Source organism: Phyllopteryx taeniolatus, chromosome 3 (assembly GCF_024500385.1).
Source record: "Phyllopteryx taeniolatus isolate TA_2022b chromosome 3, UOR_Ptae_1.2, whole genome shotgun sequence".
In the NCBI taxonomy this organism is placed as follows: Eukaryota; Metazoa; Chordata; class Actinopteri; order Syngnathiformes; family Syngnathidae; genus Phyllopteryx; species Phyllopteryx taeniolatus.
The window spans coordinates 20,654,044-20,679,338 of NC_084504.1; the positions used below are offsets into that span (position 1 = coordinate 20,654,044).

At 40.3% G+C, this 25,295-nt stretch overlaps 1 protein-coding gene and 1 long non-coding RNA gene across 8 annotated transcripts in view; one reads left to right on the forward strand and one right to left on the reverse strand.

Annotated features, from left to right (window-relative positions):
• Positions 1–22,906, forward strand: part of slc20a2 (solute carrier family 20 member 2) — a 60,566-nt gene extending 37,660 nt beyond the window's left edge. For 4 of the 6 annotated variants that reach the window (XM_061767469.1, XM_061767471.1, XM_061767474.1 and 1 more), the window contains exons 5-11: positions 368–464; positions 662–781; positions 1,730–1,963; positions 3,420–4,053; positions 5,244–5,429; positions 10,611–10,695; positions 18,071–22,906. In XM_061767469.1, coding sequence (XP_061623453.1) covers positions 368–464; positions 662–781; positions 1,730–1,963; positions 3,420–4,053; positions 5,244–5,429; positions 10,611–10,695; positions 18,071–18,235 — 1,521 coding nt within the window. In that variant the 3' untranslated portion in view covers positions 18,236–22,906. Of the gene's footprint in view, positions 1–367; positions 465–661; positions 782–1,729; positions 1,964–3,419; positions 4,054–5,243; positions 5,430–10,610; positions 10,696–12,169; positions 12,255–18,070 lie in introns of all 6 variants that reach the window. The other 2 variants (XM_061767470.1, XM_061767475.1) reach the window with 2 other exon arrangements.
• On the reverse strand, positions 17,884–18,647 carry LOC133475099 (uncharacterized). 2 transcript variants are annotated; one of them, XR_009787717.1, is made up of 2 exons: positions 18,514–18,647; positions 17,884–18,300 (listed from the first exon to the last, which is right to left on the reverse strand). It is a non-coding gene; the product is annotated as an uncharacterized LOC133475099 (long non-coding RNA). The 2 variants fall into 2 exon arrangements; XR_009787718.1 differs by having other exon boundaries at positions 18,523–18,624.
• Positions 22,907–25,295: the final 2,389 nt, after the last annotated feature.

Below are 25,295 nucleotides of genomic sequence, written 5' to 3' on the forward strand. Positions count from 1 at the left end.
GCATCAGCGGGTCAAACTCAGGATGAGCTCGTCTGTGTTTTGGCCGTCTCTGCACATCGCAGAAGGAGAATATTTGAGTGTTAATATTTAAGGTTTATATTTGACTTGTTGAGAGTCATGTATCAGGCTTATCACAAGAGCAAACATGTTTTGCCAAAGTGAGCAGTGCTGCTTTGACGTCATCGCTTGTTATCCCAATCTCACAACCTGAAAATGAAGTACTCTCCACCGGTTAGGTTGGTCGTGTTTCCTCAAGTTCTGTTCACTTTCTTTGTCTCAAATCTGTAATAATAATTACAATCATTATGATTACATAACACAAAGCATGTCTTCTTACCAGAAAATGTTCCTCTCTTTATCTCTATAGGAAGATTCTGTTCCCAATGGCCTGCGAGCGCTGCCTCTCTTCTACGCCACCACCATTGGGATCAACACCTTCTCCATCATGTACACTGGAGCTCCATGTAAGATCTGCGTGTAGTCTGATACCAATGTACAATCAAATTATCACGTCAGTCATAATAGGCGATGCTGCTACTGTAATTCACTCGCTCAAAATTCCAACTATAGGTGTGACAAAAATATTGATAGATGGAGATAGTCGTATATTGACACCACGTTCTTTTTCCTCTCGACTGTGGCATATGCGGGCCGATTGCAGTGCTGGGGTTAGAGATGCTGCCGGTGTGGGCCATCTTTCTCATCACCTTGGCCGGATCGCTGGTGTGTGCAGCTCTCGTCTGGATCTTCGTCTGTCCCTGGATGAAGAGGAAAATAGCAAGTAGGTATCCAACACCCACTGATGGCTTCTTGCCAAATCCCCTAAATAGTGTTTGTTTTGCTTGTATATCTTGATTGTTAAACGCAGTGCTTTCATATTAGGGTTACTGCCTCTCAATAAATTTGAATAAAGTGAAAAACTAAATTGATTTTAGTAGTTTGATTCAAAAAGTAAAACTCTTATTATATAGATTCACACACACAGAGTGAAGTATGATTTTATTTTTTATACTTTTGATGATTAAGCTTACGGATGAAAACCGAAGTATGGGGTTTTCATTTGTAACACACATAAAAAGAAATGTGTATATTACATAAAAAAACAATCAAAATGTTTTTAATATAGAAATTATGTTACTAATCTGTATATGTTTCACTTTGTGTGATTGAGCTACTGAAATTAATGAACTTTTCTACAATATTCAAATTTATTGAGATGCACCTGTAATTGAGCTAAAGAGCAGAACAAGTGAGAATTTCTCCCAGTCGAGAATTCAGGACTCGCTTTTAACCCTGCACATGAGGCCAAGTACTGTATCCAAACACATCGTGACCTGGATGACTGTAAGGATTACCTGTGACGTTAATCGGGTCATTACTACATCCGCCTAAAATGAGGTGGTGAATGGCTGGAGGTTGTGTTTGGATTGAGGGTTGTTTTTTAACTTGACAGGGTGGTTGGGGGAGTCTGCACTGGAATTAGTTGGCTTTGAACCATATGATGGCTGAACTGTTTTTTCAATGGGAATAGCGCTCCATAGTTTTCCAGTCCCTCTTTGGTTAATCAAGTTTTATTCCAGCAGTGATAAAGTTTCAGTCAAATTTGACAGGCCAAGTGCTTGAATTTTTTTCACTTCACTTCACACAAGAGATCACTATGGGGCTGTTACTATTGTATTTCCAGTGGGCTCATCTTTCTTTGACTTGTCCATCATCTCTCTTTCTCCAGGCCGTCTAAAGAAGGAGCAGGCTTTGTCCAGGATCTCCGACGAGAGCCTGGACAAGATCCCCGAGGAGGAGGAGGAGAGCCCCGTCTTTAAAGAGCTGCCTGGGGCCAAGGGCACAGATGAGGCTGTGCTGCCGCTAACTGGGGGCAGCAGTGAGCGGAATGCGCGCACCTCCAACACCGAACTCACCAATCTGACCAACGGCGGCACCGTCATGCCAAATGGCCGAGTTTATGGTAAAACTGTTATGTTCCGAACCCTTTGCTTTGTGTTACTCAATACATGGTGTCCACAGGTCCTTCACAAGTCTTATATTAGATGAGATTACCACTATCGCATGCCGTTTCTATAAATGTGTACAATTTACTGAATATAGAACACATAATTGCTTTGCATATCATTACCTACACTAATGGATTGATTCCTTTTAGCTTGGGCTGTCACTAGCAAATCTTTTTAGAACCAATTCTCATATCGATTAGTGTTAGTGATTGAATAATAACTCCCCCCCGCTATTACTTATATATAGATATATATTTTTTTTTACTACTAACACGTGTTTGATTTTTTTTTTTTTACTACTAACATGCATGAGGGACGTACTTAAATCCTTAAACTATATGCAGAACTTGAGACAGCTAAATGATAAACCGTTAGCAATCATCATTAGCATTAGTGCGCTAGCGATTACCATTTTAGGTCAAAAAACGCTAACTTCCATTTAACTCACTCACACTTATCATGTTATATGTACTGTACATTACACATCTAACAGTGTCTTAAAAATCACTTCCAGACACTCCTTTGTCGTTTTTGACAAAGTTTATCATCGGCCCAATGCATAATTAGGATTCCCAAATAGGTTCCAGGCAGGACACGCCCAACTGCAACATGATTGACTCCTGCGTCGCGGGTAAGTGGAATGCAACGAGAAGACCATCCCAAACATATCACATTTGTACAAAATAAAAACAAAGAAGACAGTTATGGTTATGTTTAGGGCTAGGATTGGGACTTAAGGTGATTTGGATGGTTAAGGTTAAGATTAGGGTGGTTTAGGTTTAGTGGGAAACATATCAACGCCGGCACACTTAAGTCACTTACTTCTTTTACCGTCTGGAAGCAAAAGGGCGTGTTTTACCGGGATACAGCAGCCAATCATACTGAAGTGGCGCATGTCCTGCAGCCGGTAATATTGGAGCAGGGCGTGTCCTGCCTGGTAACTATGTGGGAATCCTAATAATGCTGGCGCAACACTGCGTCCGTCTGCAATAAATGTCTGTGTGAAACATGAGTTCCGGCGGCGCAAACATTGTTGCGGGTGGAACTTTTTTTTTGGGGGGGGGGGGGCAGAGCTTCAACGCAGAAACTTTGTGTCGACCTATTTTTGAAGTTGACTTAGCAAAGTTATAAAAAAAAAAATTGCCCCTCAGGCCGAGGTTTAGCATGTTATAAAATTTAAAGTGAAGACTGTCTAAGTGGCCTTTGCCTTTGACACACCTCTGCTAGACTCTTCTATCGGCATTATGTAGAAATCTGATTTGGTATCATTTCAGTCAGACTTATGTTTACTTGTCAGTACCTAAAACATCTGGTTTTTGTCAGACTGACCTACTGATTTGATTATCTTGTAATTCTCTTTTATAGACTAATTATTTTCCCTTGTCGCACACTTCCTGTTTTATTACGCAGCCCGCACCCATTCAATGACCAACGGCTGCCTCAAGTCGCCCGTCTCTAACGGCAGCTTTAGCTTTGACGGTCACATGCGTAGCGACGGCCAGGTGTACCACACGGTGCACAAGGACTCGGGCCTGTATAAAGACCTGCTGCACAAAATCCACCTGGGCCGCATGGATGACAACGAGCGTCCTGGCGCCGGCCAGCCCGACAACAACTACCGTCTGCTGCGTCGCAACAACAGCTACACCTGCTACACGGCAGCCATCTGCGGGATGCCCGTGCAGCCGCTAATGCGCACGGAGTCTCGCGACGACAGCGAGAAGCTGGTCGGGGAGGGCGGCGGCGGGCGCAGCAACAGCGTGTCCTACTCCAAGAAGCGCATACGCTACGACAGCTACTCGTCCTACTGCAACGCTGTGGCTGAGGCGGAGATCGAGGCGGAGGAGGGCGGCGTGGAGATGAAACTGGCTACCGAGCTTGAGGGGGTCGAGGAAGAAGGGGGGTCCGCACCGGTGCCTCTCGATGACCTGGCTGAGGAGGATCACGAGGAGAAGGATAAGTCGGAGGTGTTTCTGCTTTTCCACTTCCTGCAGATTCTCACCGCCTGTTTTGGCTCCTTCGCCCACGGAGGCAACGACGTCAGGTGCCAGTATTGTATATGCGAGTATGCCAAGTGACCATTACATGAATCACTAGTGCAGTATTTCCCAACCAAATAGAGCCAAGGCACATGTAGTGTCACCCTGCTATATTGCTGTGCGAACTGCTACATCGCAGATTTTTTTTTTGGGGGGGGGGGGGGGGTGCATCCACTTGTCTTTCACAGAAATCCCCTCTATATCGTAGAAATCTGCAGTTTATAGTGATAGTTTTTTATTGGTTTTAGCAGTACACTTACTGTAATGCCCTCACATGTGGGAAAGGAGAGCCACAGTCACTGATGCACTTTTCAGGCCTTTATTCAACGCCGGTAGAAGAGTAAAACACAAACACAATGAGCACTCTCATGGTGGGGCTGCTGTTGCTCACAGCTCACGCCCATTCACTCACACTGTGACGCACCACTATAGCTTGAGCCAGCTGGCCGACAGCACACGCCAACCTACCGGACACCGCCTCCTAAGGACAAATATGTAACACACAGATGCTACAATATGTACAGTATTTTCTATACACTTTATGCTTGTAGTTTTTGTTGTTGTTGTTGTGTCTGTTCTAATATGTTCACAATGTGCTTAAAAAGTTTGTACTCATTAGTTTAAATTTGGATTTTAAGCGTGTGTGAGGGGTTAAACTATTTTTTGGGAGTGTTTTTTTTTTTTATCTGTTCTATCTATATCTTTGGGGGGGGGGGTAATTAATCGGGGGTTGACTATACGTATTTGACATTAGAAAAATCCTGTGGCACACCAACAAACAAAAATGTCACAAACAGTATATAGACTGAAATAATGATAATCTCGTCTCAATTTACTTAGATTACTTTAGTGTGAAATCTGGGCCTTGTTTAGTTGAAAATAAAGCTATTATTCTGTTGTATGAACTGCAACAGGTGGTTACACAGGTCAGTTGTACCTTCTGCCATTGGGTGGAAGAGCACGTAATTGTTCTGTCTATCAATATATGACACTGGCATAGATATATCAACAAAGATACACAATTTGTATTAAATAATCATTTTAAGACCAATATGAAGTGAAATTGGATACATTTCTCAGGACACACCTGCTGATGTCTCATTGAACACAAATATGCCACGGCATAGTGGTTGGGAATAACTGCATTGGTGAAAACTGCGGCAAAATGACTAACCTAAACCTCCCCCCTCCTCAGTAATGCCATCGGACCGTTGGTAGCGCTGTGGATGATCTACGACCAGGGTGGTGTGATGCAGGACGCCGCCACTCCCATCTGGCTGCTGTTTTACGGCGGCGTGGGCATCTGCGCTGGCTTGTGGGTGTGGGGCCGCCGGGTCATCCAGACCATGGGGAAGGACTTGACTCCCATCACACCCTCAAGGTGAGAGAGGACGCACGGGGGAGGTGGGCCAGCATGAGAGTGTGTGTCTGGAGACGACATGTTGGGGTCCTCGGTTTCCGACGGGTCCCGATTTATCACGTTTCTTGCTTACGAATGTAAAATTAAAGTACCTCGTCCCATGTTACGAGACGACACGCTCAGTTACTACCGTACATTCTTTTGTTGGTTGGATTGTTTTATTTATGGCCCAGAAATAATTTTTACACAAATATTTACTTTATATTTTTTACTGCCTGAGAGTAGGTTAGTGACGCAGCATAAGATTACGTCATCACGAAGTACAAGAGGTGTCATTCTAACTGCGTTAGCATAGGTTATTGATAAATTTCAGCACACACATTTGGTTACATCTCCGTAGTAGGAACAAAACTGAGGCCACTCTGTATTGTATTATTTGTGGAAACTCGAATATGGCTGTCATTATTACCAAGCTTGGAGATTCCCGAATTCATCTTTGGCTGGTAAGTGTTCCCATGGTGTACAGACAATCAATGTTCAGTCTGACTGCTGCCAGTAAAAATCTTTATTATTCGATGCAAGACTTGAAGTTGAAGTCAGTCTGAGCGCTGGCAATCACTTAAATAAATACACACCAAGTGCTGTGGCTGAAAAAGACATTTTTTGAATTTAACGTTTAAGATTTTAATTAAAAACCACCTTTACCCTTTTTCAATAGGATGAGTAATTTCCACTGAGTGCATTTCTTAATGTTTAATAATGAAGCTGCAGTAACTCGTGAATGGACTCTAATGTCTGTAATATTAATTTGGCCTTCACTCAAAGAATGAAGTGGGAGCGACATTCCTCTTACTTTCCCCCGGTCCTTCCATTTGTTACATAACAATCATGAATAAATCAGAAAGCACATAAAGCCCAAGGGCTCAGTCTGTCCTGAGATCTAAACAGCGCTCGGCACACATCCTTGACCGTGTGTTCCTGCGAGCTTCTGATCGATGCCTGCTTTGGCTTTTTCCCTTGCCGTTGTTTGTTTGTGTTTGTTGGGTATGTAAATTACATGTGCCTGCCTCACGAACATTCTTGTCGAGTAGCTTTCTGCCTCGTGTGGTAAAAGTCTTTATTAGTCCTAAATGTTGAGAATTATTTTCGTGAGAGCATATTAGTTTCCCTTTGTTTAAGTGGTGTTATAATTCATGAGAAATTGATGTCATATTGATTTATTGAAATTTGAGTCAAATGTTCTGTAATTTGAGCGATCGCCGTATAGTCAGTTGCTTACTCTCTAAGCATAGTTGATGGTGGCCTTGTTGTTAGCAACTTTTGCATCCCAGTTCTGAGGTTGGGGGTTCGAAACCAGACTGTGGCTTTGCATGTTCTCCCAGTGCTTGTGTGTTTGTGTGTGTGTGTTATTATTATTATTTTTTTCTTCAGGTAACCCTAGCTTTCGTCTTTATTCCAAAAACAGGCTACAATTCTAAATTGTACACGCGTGTGAATGTGAATTTGAAGGGTTTGACTATGTGTGCCCTACGATTGGCTGGCAACCAGTCTAGGGTGTACTCAGCCACTCGCCCAAAGTCAGCTGGGATAGGCTACAGCTCACCCGCAATGCTAATGCTGACAAGCAAGCGCTATGGAAAATGGATAGATGGATGGATTTCAATACTTGTCAGCAACCAACAGAGGGCGCAGCTAATTCAGGCCTTAGGCTATTACAAACTGGAAGAGGGCGAGGTTTGTGGGACACCATTTTGAACGAACAAGTTAATGTGTTCACCTATAATACAGAGTGAGGGGAAAGTAATTGAGGTGAGGTTTTGGGAAGACTTTGGAAGTTAACGTATTAATATGCAATCCATTTTTTTGGGCTACTTTGCGATGCTCTGTGTGGGTGTTTTCAGCTAATGATTGCTTGAACATGCTGGTCACATTTCCCATAGAACCGCTAAGTTGAATTTATGTACTTTAAAAAAAAAAATTTTTTTTAACTGTGAGCTGTTTTTTCTGGGACATAATTTCTTCTTGGATCTTGGAAAATGTTCTCTCTGCAGTATCATTCTGACAACTTGATTTTAAAATCTCATTTTCTTATCCATTGATCAAGGACATATCTTTGAATGGCCAGCCGTTATAAATATTAGTCATGAATGTTCAAGGATTATTCTTTGGCGTGTGCATGCTTGTGTGTGTTGCAGCATCACAAGGGGCTTCAGGAAGTAGTTTGGCCTTCTGGGTGAAGTGAAGTGTACTAGTATACGGAGGAGGGGGCCGCCACAGTGGGAACGCTGGCTTCAGTCCCTGTACCAGAAGAGGGACGCCAGCCCGACATCGTCCTTTTGTGCTTCCCACTTTTCTTCATTCCATCATGCCCCTTCCAGTAAACCTCTTAAATCTGTGCTTAATATTCTTCCTTTCTTATCTTCCTCCTTCCCTGTTCCCTCTCCTCTCCTCTCCTTTCCTCTCCTCATCGGTTCATCTTGTTTTGTTTTCCTCTTTTCTCACCTCTAAATCTTGTTCCTTTCCACATCGTCTCCTAGTCATTCTCACGGCCTTGCTGTCTCATAGTTTTCTCCTCCTTCTTTCCTTCCTTCCTTTTCTTGCCTAATCGCTCCCTTTCCCTCACCGTCACAGCCTGTTGCCAGAGCTCAAAGACAAATTTGCTTTGGTCCGGCGTTGTAAAGGAGCTCCTTCTTCCTCTGTTTCCATGCCTCGCTGTGTGGGAGCCAGGGTAGGCCAGTGTGTTAATGTGCTTGACCGGTTGTGCCTCTATTATGCGGTTTCACATTTGTTTGAGCAGACATTGGAGATACACATTGCAGCTTTATAAAGAGTTTAATAGACGGAAACATTAATTTTTTTCATTGTCAGCAACTGTTGCCGCTCCCACATGGCTTTGCCAGCGAGCCACACTCAGCAGCCACACTTCTTACACTTCATCGACAAGCGTCAGAAGTGGTGTATTCATTAGAAACAATGTTGCTGTGCAAAGAAAAAACATGGAACGCCTTTATTTTATTTATTTTGCACAGCAAACTGCGGCTTTCACTTCAGAAGGTCAGTGAGTCAATGCCTCGCAGCGGTGGATCATCTGGGGAGTTGCTTTGGGTTTGCAGCAGACTCAATATTAGCTGTTAGTATTTAGGTCAATAAATGTTTGCTGTGAGGATCAAGGAGACGTGAGAAGATTAATAACTAAGGACGATGTCAGGTGATCTGTCATGGTCCTCTCCCTCCATTGAGAACGGTCTATTTGGTGTCCAACGGTAAATACTATCCATCAATCCTTCCATTTTCTGTGCCGCTTATCCTCACTCGGGTCCAGGCGTGCTGGAGCCTATGCCAGATGACTCTGGGCGAGAGGCGGGGTACACCCTGAACTGGTCGCCAGCCAATCGCAGGGCACATATAAACAAACAACCATTCACATTCACATTCACACCTAGGGGCAATTTAGAGTCTTCAATGAATCTACCGTGCATGTTTTGGTGATGTGGGAGGAAACCGGAGTACCCAAAGAAAACCCAGTGTAAATACTAAAGAGACATAAGTGTTTTCAGAGTGAGGTTCTGTTGGGAGAACCCCACCGAGCTGCATTTCCACTTAAAATTCCAGGACCTCCTAGTTCTCAGGACTTATAGTTCGCAGAACTCAAACAGTCCAATCAGATAGAGTATTGTTCAGTGTTGCAGATGCCACCCCAAAGGATTCTCCACCTTTCAGAATTACTATTAGCAAACTAGGGTCTTCCTTCGACCTTGATAAATTACCCACAACAAAATCAGACAAGTCCAGATAGCCCCTAGTTTCTGTAGAATTTAAATGTTTTTTTGAATAGAAGTGGTGTAAACTCATCTATCTATTTTCTGTAGCCACCTTGGACTTGTCGCGAGTCGATTGCAGGGCACTTATAGACAAACAAGTATTCACTCACATTCACACTTATGGCAATATAGAGTTTACAATTAATCAAAGAAACAAATGTAGGACGAAGCCGGAGTACCAGGACAAAACCCACGCAAGCACGGGGAGAACATGCAAACTCCAGACTAGAAAGCCAGAACCCAGATTTGAGCTCTCTCAGATGGAGCAAAATTTTGTTCCCTCAATGTTGTTTTGGTTATCGATAAATGAGAGTTTCAAGTTTGTGCCGCTTCAGGCTTCCAAACATTGTTACCGTGTAAATTAGCAGCCGAAATGACATTGTTTTCTATCCGTTTTGAACTTGAATAAAGTCTCAACTTAAAAAAATAAAATAAAAAATACAAAACCTTAGGTAAGGACTGGTCTTGGGGATTGGAGGTTCTTTGGTTTGACAATCACTTAAACACTTTAAATGTGACTGATTGTTGGAAAAATATTTTGTTTAATAGCTAATTTAAAAAAAAAAAAAAGGCATTTTCTGTATGAAATTACACCTTTGGTAAGAATTTTCAAGAAACTTTCCATTCTGCTTACATGTGAGGACAAGGCACATTTTACATTACAAAAATCTCACGGCACACCAACAAAGAAAAATGTCACGAAAAATGATGTTGCTCAGATGATGATGATCTCATCTTACATCTTTACTCACAGTTAAATTTTTAAGTGTCAAATGTTGGCCTTTTTAGTTGAATACAAAGCTATTTTTCTGTTGTATAAAATGACAAAAAAATGATTACACGGGTGCTGCCATCTAGTGCAAGAGCATTGAATTGTTCTGCCTGTCACTATACATCGCTGGCATTGATAGATGAAAAAAGATACATTATATGTAGTGAATCAATAGCAGTTACCAGACCATTTAAGTCAAATCGGATAATTTCTCACATTCAACTTATGTGCTACGGCACAGTGGTTGGGAATCACTCATGTAGCGTGGATGTCAAGGTTATTATTTGGTTTGTTTGTTCATGTTTCACATTGTACGTAGTCGAAACACAGATCCCACCTATGAGAGCTAATGGAAACATGTTCATGTGCATGATAGAGGGCGAGCTAACCATATTTTCTATTATGTGTGTGTGTGTGTGTGTTCAGCATATTTTAAATAGTAAGTGCATGACTCGCTGTGTTAAGCGTGCTTGATTGGAATGTGGTCAGACGGTGCCATCGGCAGCCCCCCTCAACACCACCAAGGTTCACACCCCCCCCCACCCTGTCAACGCATTTCAATGAAAAATGTTTCTTTGCTCCTCCTCCTCCTCTCTCCCCCCTCCACAGTGGATTCACTATTGAACTGGCGTCCGCAGTCACAGTCGTGTTGGCTTCCAATATCGGAATCCCTGTCAGTACCACACACTGCAAGGTATGACAACCAAGTGGGGCACCCTCGCTGGCCCCTCAACTCACCCCTTTTGTCCTTCTGCAGGATTTGTCCGGGGGGAGAGGGCATGCACGCACTTCCTCTCGGGCCACCAGTCATTAGGCTCGAAAGCACGTAAATTAAGGCCAAAGTAGCCCAACATCGTTATGGTTTGATTGGATTTGACTTTGTTTTTTCCCCCCTCTTGTAAGCAAAGTGGAAGCTCAAAGGTTAAACACAATCCATTCCAGCCTTCGATTTGTTTGGCTTTCTAAATAATATTTTCCACTGGTAATAATGGAGATAGAAATAATCCGAGTCAGGGTCAGACTGTCACCACCGTAAAACCTTTCTTAACTGTACCGGAAATATTTTGGGTAACACTTGCACACTTTGAAATGTCATACAAGTGTATAAATTATGTTATTAAAGTGTTAAAAATAAAAAGTTTCAACTTTAATGGTTGGTGCATAATATAGAACTTTTTAAACATTCTTACAGCTCAAAAGTTAAGCACTGTAAAACATTAAAACAATTAAACTCTGCCTTCACTTTAATCACGGGTGAGCACTCAATTGATTCATGCTGAAGTCTTCATGTGAACCCGCTTATGTCACATCCAAAAATTTATTTTCTTATTCTTGATAAATGTCAAAATAAAAGATAAAGAAAAAGCAAAACATACATACTTCTGATGCTTCCTAAACTGAAATCATGTGAGATACATAACACATTGTAGTATAGTGCCCTGGGTGCATTTTTGTGGAATCAGTGGGGGAAAAAAAAAAGAAAGTATAACACATACTCAGTTATTCTTGATGTATGCTGAAGTGAGGTCATCCGAGGTAAACTACTCTTGTGTGACATTTGACAGCGATCCATATTTTGGAAGAGGATGATTTCATGCTTCTTACAGTCAAAGAAAATCAGAATTTGCTCCAGGTTGGACGCACATGTCGGATTCCGTATTGTGACAACAAGACAAAATGTTCTCTGGAGAGACACTGACAATCGTTTTTATCCAAAGCTCATGAAAAGACAATCCCCTAAAAGATTGTGCGCAGCTGCATTGTGGCAGCCCCTTACAGCGGTGCGTGCAGCCCCTCTCCTCCCCCTCTTTACAGGAATGTCGGATACAGACCGGGCCGCACGGGACACCCCAGGTCATCCTAGGTGACCTCTGCCCCCTTCCCAAACAGCATGGTGTCTCATCCTGCCTCATTCCTCTTTCCCATTTCTCCTCGTCAGCACCCGCATGGTTTGGCGTGTGGGCCCTCCAACCTCCTGTGCTTGGCTGCGAAGCAGACACCCCCACCCCCCCAACCACCGCAGAACCCCTTCTCCTCCGCATACCTCCCCCTGCCCACCTGTCACAACTTGTTTTCCACTTTTTTTTTTACCTCTCCCATCTCTCTCCATGTTTGTCTCTCTCTCTCTCTCTCTCTCTCTGTCTCTTTCTCCTCATCTGTCTTCACAGCGGATTTTGCATTGAAGTAATGAGTGCGCTAACAGTGCTTGTTGCATCAAATGTGGGCATCCCAATAAGCTCCACCCACTGCAAGGTATCCCGGCTTAAACTGAGCTCGGCGTCGCGAGCTTCACGCGTAGATGACAGTCGCCAATCACAACTCCACAGTTGCGGTTTTTCTCCTTTGTGCAGTTTTCCCAAGAAGGCGGACAATTAACCGATTTGACGCGGATAAAGAGATACTGTTCAATATATGCAGACGTCAATGAGAACGGGAGCAAGAATAGCCAACAGTATTGTACAGTATGTAGAAAAGAAATACATGCATCAGACATACATCAATAAATACACCAGCAATACTGTCTGCAGTAGATTGACAACTGTACATGAAAAACATACAGTACAGTATAAGCAGAATACAATAACTGTATTGTAGATGCATCAATAAATTCCCCAGTAATATGAACTATCTGCAGCCAATTGACCACTCTACATAAAGAATAATATATAAACATAATACTGTACTATAAAAACAGTTGTATGAACAAAAAGCAGCAAGAATACTCGACAGTATGTCGTTAAAAAAAACATGGAATCAATAAATTCCCGAGCAGTATTATCCATCTGCAGTGGATTGACCACTATACATGAAGAATAATATGTAAATGGGGTACTACATGTACTATAGAAGGAGATGTGAGTGTAAACAAAAAGCAGCAAGAATTGTCAGCAGCATTGTATGTAGCAAGAAAAACTATACATGTATCAATAAATAGCCTGTATCCAAGCAATTGACAATGACATAAACAATAACTATCCATTGGATTGACAAATACACATGAATAAATAATAATGAAGTGACTAGTATACTACGCACGCTATAGATGAAGATGTGAATGTCAACAAAAGCAGCAGGCAGCAAGAATAGGCAGCGGCATTGCATGGGACATAATAGGACATAAACACTCATTTTGGGGATTTTCATAACATCCCCTTCCCATGGTTATCTGGACAAATTAGACGTAATAGTGTTTGAAGCGTACATATTTTTAAATCGTTGCTTATTAAAGACAACTTAAAATGACAAAATAGGACATGTTGGATTTGAGACAAGTGAGGGAGAACTGCACAAATGTCAAAACTGGTACTTAATTGAGCACTAATATGTCGATCCATCAACATCATCACCTCCCTCACATTAGTGTTCCTGTCTCACTTCTAAATACACTCACGGCAAAATGCTTCACTCTTCTGATGGTCAGAGTTGTATTACTGTGATTTGATTGGTTCAATGATTGCGTCTGGGGAACCCGCTGAAGTTGTCGGACTGACAGAGGAACATACTGGAGATATCGCAATTCAATTTCTTTTTCATGCAACAAAACATAATTAAAGAATCGTTGCACGCAAGCGCCGACAACTTGAGCGGCCGCTCCCCGGGCGACCTTAAGATTGATGTGAGGCCTCGAGTTGCTCCGTGCTGTGACGATGTGCAATGACCGCTGGCAGGCTGTCGGCAGAACCGAGGTCACGTAAAGTTGACGCCTCGTCGCCGCGTGCTCTAAGTAAAACGCATCACGTTTTGGCCTCTGTGATTGCATCAGCACACACCGGCACAGCCATCCATCCATCCATCCATCCATTTTCTTTACCGCTTATCCTCACTAGGGTCGCGGGCTGCTGGAGCCTATCCCAGCTATCTTCGGGCGGGTGGCGGGGTACACCCTGAACCAGTCGCCAGCCAATCGCAGGGCACATAGAAACAAACAACCATTCACACTCACATTCACACCTATGGGAAATTTGTAGTCTTCAATCAACCTACCACGCATGTTTTTGGGATGTGGGAGGAAACCGGAGTGCCCGGAGAAAACCCACCCAGGCACGGGGAGAACATGCAAACTCCACACAGGCGGGGCCTGAACCCCGGTCCCCAGAACTGTGAGGCAGATGTGCTAACCAGTCGTCCACCGTGCTGGCACGCACCAGCACATTGATCCAAATTACAAATGAGCACGTCGTCCTCGGGTCGTGATCGCACTCTCGGTCATTGCACATTCTGGTCATGTGATCTCTCGCAACTGTAAATCTGACTCCTCTGATTGTGTGACGGCAGAAAAAACAAAAAAAGGTGAGTGGAGATTGTCTTCAATGGAAGTCTGACATGAGTAGCTTGACCAGTTTTAAAATTCTATTTGATCTAATAATAATATTGATAATAGTGAAGATAATAATAAGAACAAAAATCATGGAATTTGATGCAACAGAAATGCTGATTTCAGACTTCCACGTTACATTATTTACAGTTACAGTATTTAACCAGCTTGCTCAAACTAACCAACATCGATGAAGCTGAAGTTTGTATGCAGTCAGCAGGCTGTTTTTTTTTGTCATACATATATATAACATAATGCAATCTTTAAAAATTGTTGCATAGCTATATTTAATAGATAAATTTAATACTGTAGATATGTTCACGGATAAAGAGACGAGGATTAATTAAAGAGAACAATTACAAATTTACGTTATTTAATGAATTACAACCCCAATTCCAATGAAGTTGGGACGTTGTGTTAAAAATATAAAAACAGAATACAATGATTTGTAAATCATGTTCAACCTATATTTAATTGAATACACTACAAAGACAAGATATGTAATGTTCAAACTGATCAACTTTATTGTTTTTAGCAAATAATCATTAATTTAGAATTTTATGGCTCCAACACATTCCAAAAAAGCTGGGACAGGGTCATGTTTACCACAGTGTTAACAACATTCAATAAACGTTTGGGAACTGAGGACACTAATTGTTGAAGCTTTGTAGGTGGAATTCTTTCCCATTCTTGCTTGATGTACAGCTTCAGCTGTTCAACAGTCTGGGGTCTCCGTTGTCGTATTTTACGCTTCATAATGCACCACACATTTTCAATGGGAGACAGGTCTAGACTGCAGGCAGGCCAGTCTAGTTCCTGCACTCTTTTACTACGAAGCCACGCAGTTGTAACACGTGCAGAATGTGGTTTGGCAATGTCTTGCTGAAATAAGCAGGGGCGTCCATGAAATATACATTGCTTGGATGGCAGCATATGTTTCTCCAAAACCTGTATGTGTACCTTTTCAGCATTAATGGTGCCTTCACAGATGTGTAAGTTATTCATGCCATTGGCACTAACTCAGCCCCATACCATCACAGATGCTGGCTTTTTAACTTTGCGTCCATAACAGTCCGGATGGTTCTTTTCCTCTTTGGCCCGGAGGACACGACGTCCACAATTTCCAAAAACAATTTGAATGTGGACTCGTCGGACCACAGTACACTTTTCCACTTTGCATCGAAGCCGGCGCTGTTTCTTGGTGTTGTTGATAAATGGCTTTTGCTTTGCATAGTAGAGTTTCAAGTTGCACTTAAGGATGTAGCGCCAAACTGTATTTAGTGACATTTGTTTTCTGAAGTGTTCCTGAGCCCATGTGGCGATATCCTTGACACATTGATGTCAGTTTTTGATGCAGTGCCGCCTGAGTGATCGAAGGTCACGGGCATTCAATGTTGGTTTTCGGCCTTGCCGCTTACATGCAGTGATTTCTCCAGATTCTCTGAACCTTTTGATGATGTTATGGACCGTAGATGATAAAATCCCTAAATTGCTTGCAATTGTACGTTGAGGAACATTGTCCTTAAACTGTTCGACTATTTTCTCACGCACTTGTTCACAAAGAAGTGAACCTCGCCTCATCTTTGCTGGTGAATGACTGAGCAATTCAGGGAAGCTCTTTTTATACCCAATCATGGCACCCACCTGTTCCCAATTAGCCTGTTGACCTGTGGGATGTGCCAAACAGGTGTTTGATGAGCATTCCTCAATTTTCTCAGTCTTTTTTGCCACCTGTCCCATCTTTTTTGGAACGTGTTGTAGCCATAAAATTCTAAGTTAATGATTATTTGCTAAAAACAATCATGTTTATCAGTTTGAATATTAAATATATTGTCTTTGTAGTGTATTCAATTAAATATAGGTTGAACATGATTTGCAAATCATTGTATTCTGTTTATATTTATGTTTAACACAACGTCCCAACTACATTGGAATTGGGGTTGTAAAATAATTGCATGGTTACTTGTGTAGCTTAATGTAATAGATGCATCAATGGAAGCATAGACTTAAACGTAAGAGTGGAATCAAGGTTAGTTTTATTTTTAATTGCTTTTGTATCTTATTTAAGTTATAGATAGAGTCTCTTTAATCTTAGGGGGGAAATATATGGAAGCCCTTTTCTGACAGAAAAAAAAAGTCATAATTGAGAGTAAAATTATGAGATATTCTTGCAGTGAGATTCTAAATCACAATTATGAAATACTAAGTCGTAAATATTGTATGCCAAGTCATAATAATGAAACACTGTCAACTTTATCTTTGTTTTGAGTTTGTTGTCACATTTCTGTCGAGCCAATTATACGTTACTCGTGCACTCACTGTGGTAGTGTCACCACGCTGCACTATTTGCGTATCTGTTGTTGTTGTTGACCAATACTGGCCACTCATGCCAGAGTAGCATCTGCACCACTTGCGCACCGACTGAGGAGTATCTACAACATTTGCACAACCAACATTGTCCCAGATTATCGCACTACCCGTCACTTTAAATCGCATGCACTGCTTGAAGTCTCGGCGCCCTTTGCACAATGGTCATTGCACCGGACTCTTGCTATATTAGTCATTCAAACTTCTCTAAGTGCTAGAGGACTCTGCATATTTTTGTGCAATTGTCCAAAAAAAAAAAAAAAAGCACCGGCATTACCAGATTACTAGCAAGCCTTTATTGCTCAGTGACTGTTTTTCTCAATGTCGTTATGTCTCAAAGGTGTTCTCTGTCAATTGACTGTCTGTTGTCGTCCTAGAGCGGCTCCAACTACCGGAGACAAATTCCTTGTGTGTTTTTTGGACATACTTGGTAAAATAAAGTTGATTCTAATTCTGATTCGCATAATTATCAGATACTAAGTCTTAATTACAAGATATCTTAGCATTTCATAAATATGACTTACTAAGTCATGATAATGAGATACTATCTTATTACTGTGGCTTGAACATTTTTTAAAACTTGTTTTACTTTTACGATTTTCTTTTATTGATTGATTTATTGGAAACGGGCTTCCATAGAAATTAGGGTTAATTAAAAAATTCTAATGAATTCTGATACAGTATATATAGATTTCAGTATCTAATATACATATATAAAGACAATTTTCAGTAAAATTTGGGCATATATTTGAGTCCTAAAAGGGCTAGGAGGTTTTTCCATCCATCCATTTTCTGAGCCGCTTCTCCTCACTAGGGTCGCGGGCGTGCTGGAGCCTATCCCAGCTATCATCGGGAAGTAGGCGGGGTACACCCTGAACTGGTTGCCAGCCAATCGCAGGGCATATACAAACAAACAACATCCGCACTCACATTCACACCTACGGGCAATTTAGAGTCTCCAATTAACCTACCATGCATGCTTTTGGGATGTGGGAGGAAACCGGAGTGCCCGGAGAAAACCCACGCAGGCACGGGGAGAACATGCAAACTCCACACAGGCGGGGCCGGGGATTGAACCCCGGTCCTCACAACTGTGAGGCTGACGCTCTAACCAGTCGTCCACCGTGCCGCCCTATGAGGTTTTTATTTAATTAAAATCATAAACGTACTTTAAAAAATCCAAATTACTTAAAAGGAAAATCTGCATTAGTAAATGCTTTAATTACATATAACATAATAAAATACTTTATTATTGTTAAAGTTGATTGAATGATTAATAGAATACAAATCAGCCTGCAGTCTTTGTCTTTGCCGTGTGATGTACTTCCGCTCTCCAAACCGCGACGCCTGATGGTGTTTTCTGTCCCGCCCTGCCGCCCCTCCTCAGGTGGGCTCAGTGGTGGCCGTGGGCTGGATCCGCTCCAGGAAGGCGGTGGACTGGCGCCTCTTCAGGAACATCTTCCTGGCGTGGTTCGTCACCGTGCCCGTGGCCGGCCTGTTCAGCGCCGCCGTCATGGCCGTGTTCGTGTACGGCATCCTGCCCTACGTGTGAGGGAGGCGCCACCGCGGACGACCCGAGGGTCCGACAGGAAGGCCAGAGAGTTGCTCGTTTGGTTGCTTGGTGGAGGTAAAGCAAGCAAAAGAAAGAAAAAGAAAAGGCTGTGAGGTGGGTTGGTTCACATGCACCATTCGATCTACTGTACATAATGGCGCAAATCAATCTACACACGTCCAAAAGACTACAAATATGGCAGAAGCAATTATAACTCCAACAAACCAACTGTACATATTATTCATATCATTGTACGGTATTGAGTGTGCTCAACCAACCCCTCTCACTTTAGCCAGCTGCAAGAGGAGGAGGAGGAGGAGGATGATGATGGAGGGCTGATCACACTGTCGGCTTCTTTATTTTTTATCACGATACAATACAAAAAAAACATGATTCACTACAGAGTTGATTTTATTTTATTTTTTTGTCTGTTTGTATGGATTTTTAAATGATGTACTGTAAATACTGACCTTCAAGAGTTGAGGGGGCGAGATGGGAGATCATGTTTTGCTGTATTTTTTTAAACTGTCAGGAAATGGGTTATTCTCTGCACCTTTTCATCACAATGTCATATCCAGAGTATGTTTCATCGCGCTATTTTTATGAGAAATCTATTCGAGAATGTCATTTCACAAGAAGAAAATTTGCTCCTTGGTATAATGTCAAGGCGGTCCAATAGGTGGCAATAGTGTGCCGCTTAGCTGGTTGCCAAGTCAAAAGAAGAAGCGGACCTACTGGCTAATCGGTTTTAGGTGGCTATATTTGAAAAGAAAAATATATATATTTAAAAAAAAAAAAAAAGGTGAGTCTTTCGAGTGATTCACCGTGCCAAAGTTAACTATTTTAATCACCATGACAACGTTGAAAACAATTTTTAAGGTGCAGCGAGAAGCCAAAATACTACGAAAAAGTGGTCATATCTGCCTTTTTCTCGTTTTAAAAAAATGTTCTTTCCATTTAGTGTCACGTGACAAATGTGCTCTAATGAGATGCCTCAATGTGTCATATCAAAACAATAGTACAGTATTAATATTATTCCAAATATTAATATGCAGAGCTTACTGTATCTTCTCACATGTGTAGCTCTTCCAAACCTGCTGTTTGACTCCTAGAAAGTATAATGACATCACCAATACTGGTCATCACCAGTTTTTGAACTGGATCATGTGACCTGTAGATGAACAAAAACTTATTTTTGTTTTAATTTATCTGAACAATATCAAGTTGCTTGTGGTGTTTTGTTTTTTTTCCTTCTCTTTTCCTACTTTAATTCATTTCCGAACATGAACAAATCTATGCTTACGTCGTAGCCACTTGCCTTTTGTAACACGTTGTGTTTCCTTTGTGCTCGATAATTAAGTACTGTGGTGTTTACATTGTAAACTACCAAGGAGTGTTAGGGCAACACTGAAAAGAAAAAAATATATAATCACACCACGCGATTAAAGTCGGAATTTTACAAGAATAAAGTCGTATATTTTTTATGTAAAAAAAAAAAAAAAAGAATATGTCTACAATTTAAGTAAAAAATGTACATCAGATTCGTAAATAAAAATAATAATTAAAAAAAAAATATATATATATATATATATATATATATAATCACACCATGAGATTAAAGTCTGAATTTTACAAGAATAAAATCGTATATTTTCGATGTTTAAAAAAAAAAAAAAAATCAATATGTCTACGATTTAAGTAAAAAATGTACATTACATTATATTAGTAAAAAAAAAAAAAAATACACATTCTCAAAAATATACAATCTGGTATTGAACATTTTCTTTTTTTTTCTTGAAAATATATGACTTGTGTAATATCTTTTATCAAAGGATTATTTTCCTTAAAAATAAACAATTTTGTTGTTATAATAGTACGATTTTAATCTAAAGAAATACATTTAATCTCAAAATATACTATTTTCTCAACCATATAACTTTATTCTCGTAATTTTGTGACTTTAATAACATGACTTTCTCAAAAAATCTGACTTGCTATAAGAAAAAAAAACTTGAAATATACAACTATTGTCGTGATGCTACAATTGAATTCATTGAAATTTATTCTTGTAATATTCTGACTTTAATCTTGAAAATTTGACTTTAATCTCAACTAAATGACTTTTTGTCGTCATATTCCGACTTTAACATCGAAAATATACAATTTTAATCTCAACTAAAGGACTTTTTCTCAAAAATATTTTCACAATTATTGCGATGACTTTTTATCTCATATCAATCTTTATTTTTGCAATATTATTACTTAAAGAAAATATTTGACCCTTGTTTTTATAGTATTACGACTTTAATCTTGAAAATATGACTTTTTAGCTCCATTATAAAATTTTATTTTCTGAATATTACAACTTGTTAGCTCAAAAATGTGACTTATCTTGAAAATCTACAAACCTATTTTAGTAATATACATTTTTAGCCCCCCAAAATATATAAAATGTTATTTTCAGTAGTAATGTAATGATTTTATTTTTTTTTCCTTATCTGTGTGGCCCTATCTCCCTGTTAGTAACCATATCAAGATGACCTGGGGAAAAACAAGAAAAGGTCAACATGCCTCATGATGCCAATGACAGTTTTCCCACTAACCAGAAGTGTCTAGAGAGAGAGAAGAAATGTGTCTGTGTTATTTTTCTAGCTGCAGCAGCGCTAACCATCCCCACGCCACTTGAATGCCACACGGAAAGGGGTTGAACTAGAGAGCTTTCATCAAAACTATATATTTTTCTACAATATTTTAACCGAGGACGTGGGTTGGCTGCCGATAGTTTAAAACTGAAACTCCCGTGTTTGTGTTTGGATTTGTGGACAACGACAAACTTTGTAATTTTGTTTCCCTCCTGCTTGGGTAAAAAACAACAACGCAGCCCCGCGGCTATCCTGCTAGCATTAGCTGTGTAGCCGGAGGGCCAAAAATGGCGAGTATGATCGTGTAAAAGTTATACATGATGGTAAAAAAATAAACTGGACAGTGTGTGTGAGGACATGTAATATTTTACTGGGGGCTACTGTGCGCGTGTGTGTGTGTGCGTGTGTGTGTGTGTGTGGAGGGGGGGATCAAATTTCAGCAATAATGGGAACAAATGGAGAGGTCAAAGTTACACAATATGGGTAAAAGTTTAACTGGACAGTGTGTTTGAGGACACATTTTACTGGGGGGCTCAAATTACAGCAATAATAGAACAATAAACTCAGAGACGCGTGGTCGGAATTAGTTAGCATCTGTAAGCGTGAATGCTGTAAAAGGCCGCTTGTTAGCCACAAACTAGCGTGGGTTGTTAATAACATGCTAGTCCCGCCCCCCTCCCCCTTTTTTTTCCCTTTGTAACTCCCACCACCATATTTTTGTGGTTGTCCAAACATTGTCAGCCCTCGAAGGCCAAAAGGGACGCACTGTACAAGCGTCAACAAACATCGGCCTCTTGTGGCAGCGTGTGTTAAAGAAGCCTGAGCAACGGCTGCTAGTGAAATACATCCGAGCTATGAATATTTGCGGAAAAATCGAGTACAGTGAACACTCGGAATGTAAGACAAGGATTTTTTGATTTTTCATACATTTACCCTGAAGAAACACTGGGGTCGAGCGTTTGCCTTTGTAAAACGTTAAAATACTGTAAAGCTCATGTTTTGAATAACGTTTAAGTGCAAGATTAAGTTGCAGTTATAAATACAGCTCTGTAAGGAGACCCAAAAAAATCACTGGGCCTGTTTTTTGGTGTTTTGACTATTTCTCATTTTCCGCGAATAAATTATCCCAATTACAATATTAGAATTTTGAATTTCGAAGTTTTGTTTCATTCCGTAAACAACTGACAATGTAAATGTTCATTTTAATCAAACATATACTTTAAAAAAAAAAAAAAGAAGCAAAATTGGAGAAACAAACATTTTTTTCCAGCGCTTCGTAAACGTAGAGTGGCCCTCATCTATGAAGAATTACATTTTCAACAAACTTTTGTTTCTGTTCTATTGTTCATTCTTACTTTTCACAATTTGTATAAACTCAAATATTAAGCTTCGACGGTTCACTGTACTAGCAAATAATAGCAAATAACCGTGATGACCGAAAGTGATAACTGCGCTAGTGCAAATTAGCGTTCATTTCATGTGATGTCGTGTATGCACGTCGCGAGTAGGAGGTGACATTTCTCCCGGTGTGATCACAGGAAGCGTGTGTGGACCTCGTACCGTACTGTCGTAGTCAAGCAACCAGAGGGACAGAATGTGCCATTTTTTTCCCCTTCTGCCTGATCAAAGACGTCGCTGTTGATCGTTGCCGCGTAGCTCCGCCCACCCCGCTATGATAGCCCCTCCCCCCTCGTGTGTGCGTGGAGCCGCCCGAGTGTGATTGCCTGATTGACGTGCGTGCCGTATCGTGGTAGAACATCCCGATCCCGGTCCATGGCCGGCCCCCGGGTTTTTCCAGTTCCGTGTCGTCTTTTAAATGTTTAGCGCTACTTCCTGTCCGCTCGCCGCATCACGTCTAATGTGTGGATTTAACAAACGAAACAAAAAAAGAAAACCGTAGCCTGCTTCAACAAAATCTTACTCTGATTTGCTTCTATCGTACTGTAATGTTTTTATTTAAGATTTTAGTGAAGGAAAACAATGTCTGCATTTAAACTAAATTATGGGAATTAAAATTACAAAGAACACATTTCATTGTGCTGTCTCTTTCTTCTTCTTCATGACTTCTTACATTTTGGACATTATTAATATTATTCATCCATCCATACACCTCAGTTGCCAGCCATTCACCAGGCACATAAGACATTTTAATTAAAAAAATGTGTGTGTTCCCTTTCAACATTTTAACTTCTCATTGTTTACTTTATTAATTTGGTGCGATATAGGAATAAAACCGTGATGCAAAATTATGAGGAAAAACATTACAGGAATAAAATTTTATTATTATGAGGAAAGGTCGTGACATAAGAAAAAGCAAATCATATCATTAAGAAGAACTCATTATGAAAATGAAGTCATAATACAGTATTGCAAGGAGGAACAAAACTTGTAGAACAGTCGGAATGGTGTAAGAAAACTGTAATTTTACGAGTATTGTGCTTCATAGAGGCAAAAAGTTTTGAGTTAACTGTACTTTTACCATCATAAAGTTTTATTACTAGCAGAAAAAAAACACTGACAAGAATAAAGTTCCATTATGAAACAAGTCAGATTTTATGACAATAACCTCATATTGTGAATTTTTACCCCAAATTTTGGTGACATTTCAAATCATCCATCCATCCATCCATTTTCTGAGCCGCTTCTCCTCACTTGGGTCGCGGGCGTGCTGGACCCTATCCCAGCTTTCATCGGGCAGGAGGCGGGGTACACCCTGAACTGGTTGCCAGCCAATCGCAGGGCACATAGGAACAAACAACCATTCGCTCTCACAGTCATGCCTACGGTCAATTTAGAGTCTCCAATTAATGCGACATTTCAAATCAAGTGAGAAAAATAACTTGAGGAGAATAAATCATTTGCTTGAACTGATTTTATGACATCGTAATATGAGAAAGATTTCTAGTTTTACAAGAAAAAGTCATTATTATGAGATTAAGGGTGTAATATTATGAGAAGAGTCCTGATTTTACAAGAGTAAAGTCAATGCTGTATGAGAAAAAGTAGTAAAAAAAAAAAAGTCATAAAATTAGGGGGAAATTAAATTGTGATGTTATGTTGAAAATTTCAGTGTAAAGTCCTAATTGTGTGAGAAAACTAATTTTCTGGGAATTAAACTATAACAATTTAATATTAACTATTTTACAAGAATGAAGTTATATCATAAAAAAGTTTTATGAGAAATGTTATGAATGGAAAAAAAATCCAAATTTTACGATCAAAGTAGTCATATGAGGAAATAGTCGTAATTTTTAATAAAGTTATATTACGTGAAAAAGTGATTACTCGAATAAAGCCACAATACAAAGATGGGGATAAAATCGTAAAAAGGGGAAATAAATGGTAATATGGGAATAAAGTTGTGACGAGAAAAAAAAGGAAAAAGTCGTAATAAATAAAGTTGTCATATGAGGAAAAAGTTGGTTTATTATGGGAATAAAGCCTAAATAGTATAGGGAAAAAAATTAACTTGACAAGAATAAAATCACAATATTATCGTACAAGTAGAGTTGTGATTTTATGACAATAACCATGATAGATGAGAAAAGTTACTTTTACGAGAAGTCATAATTTTCTGGTAGTCGAAATTTTAGAGGAATAAAATGCTTATTTGAGATTTAGATCATATGATGAATAATTCAGCCAAGACTCCCACACTGTACTTTGAAATAAAGTTTCTTCACAAACACTGAACAATTTGACTCTTAAATAAACTTTAAAGCAATGTGCTACTTATTATTCATGGACAGAAGCCCGCAATGCATTTAAATGTGGCTTTAAGCCAAATTGCACAGGAGTTCTAAAACATAAATGTGATATAATATCCAGTAGTTACTTTTTCTTGCATTTATTATGTCTAAAGTTCTGTCTTAGTGAGTCATAATTCATGTGGGAAATGAAACTTCCAGACAGGTGATGATTTATAACATCCGCCTACACATTTGCATGTTATGTTAATGCACCTTTTTCACTGTCTAAACCTTTGGAGTTAATAGTCTTTGTGTCCACCTCCACTGTGCATATATAAGACGAAGTGGGCCATTAAAGCGCAAAGGCTTCTGGGAAATGGAGTCCTCTTAAGTGGAATTTTGGATTGTAGTCACACAACGCAAAGATGATTACGTTTTCTCTCCCACCCTCGCCCTCTCCCACACACTGTCACATTTTCTCTCAAACACGTACACCCTCTCACACATACACAGAAACTCATATTCTTTCACACACTGTCACACTTTCTCTCATCCAATCTCTCACAAACTGACACACTCTTCCACACACACACGATCTCACAGTCACGCTGTCTCTCTCCCATGCACGGTCAATCTCTAAAATTATTTTTTTCTCCTATTCGTTGTCACTTACTCACACATACTCTCACTTACACATAATCCTTGACTTTCATTTACGGTCTCCACAAT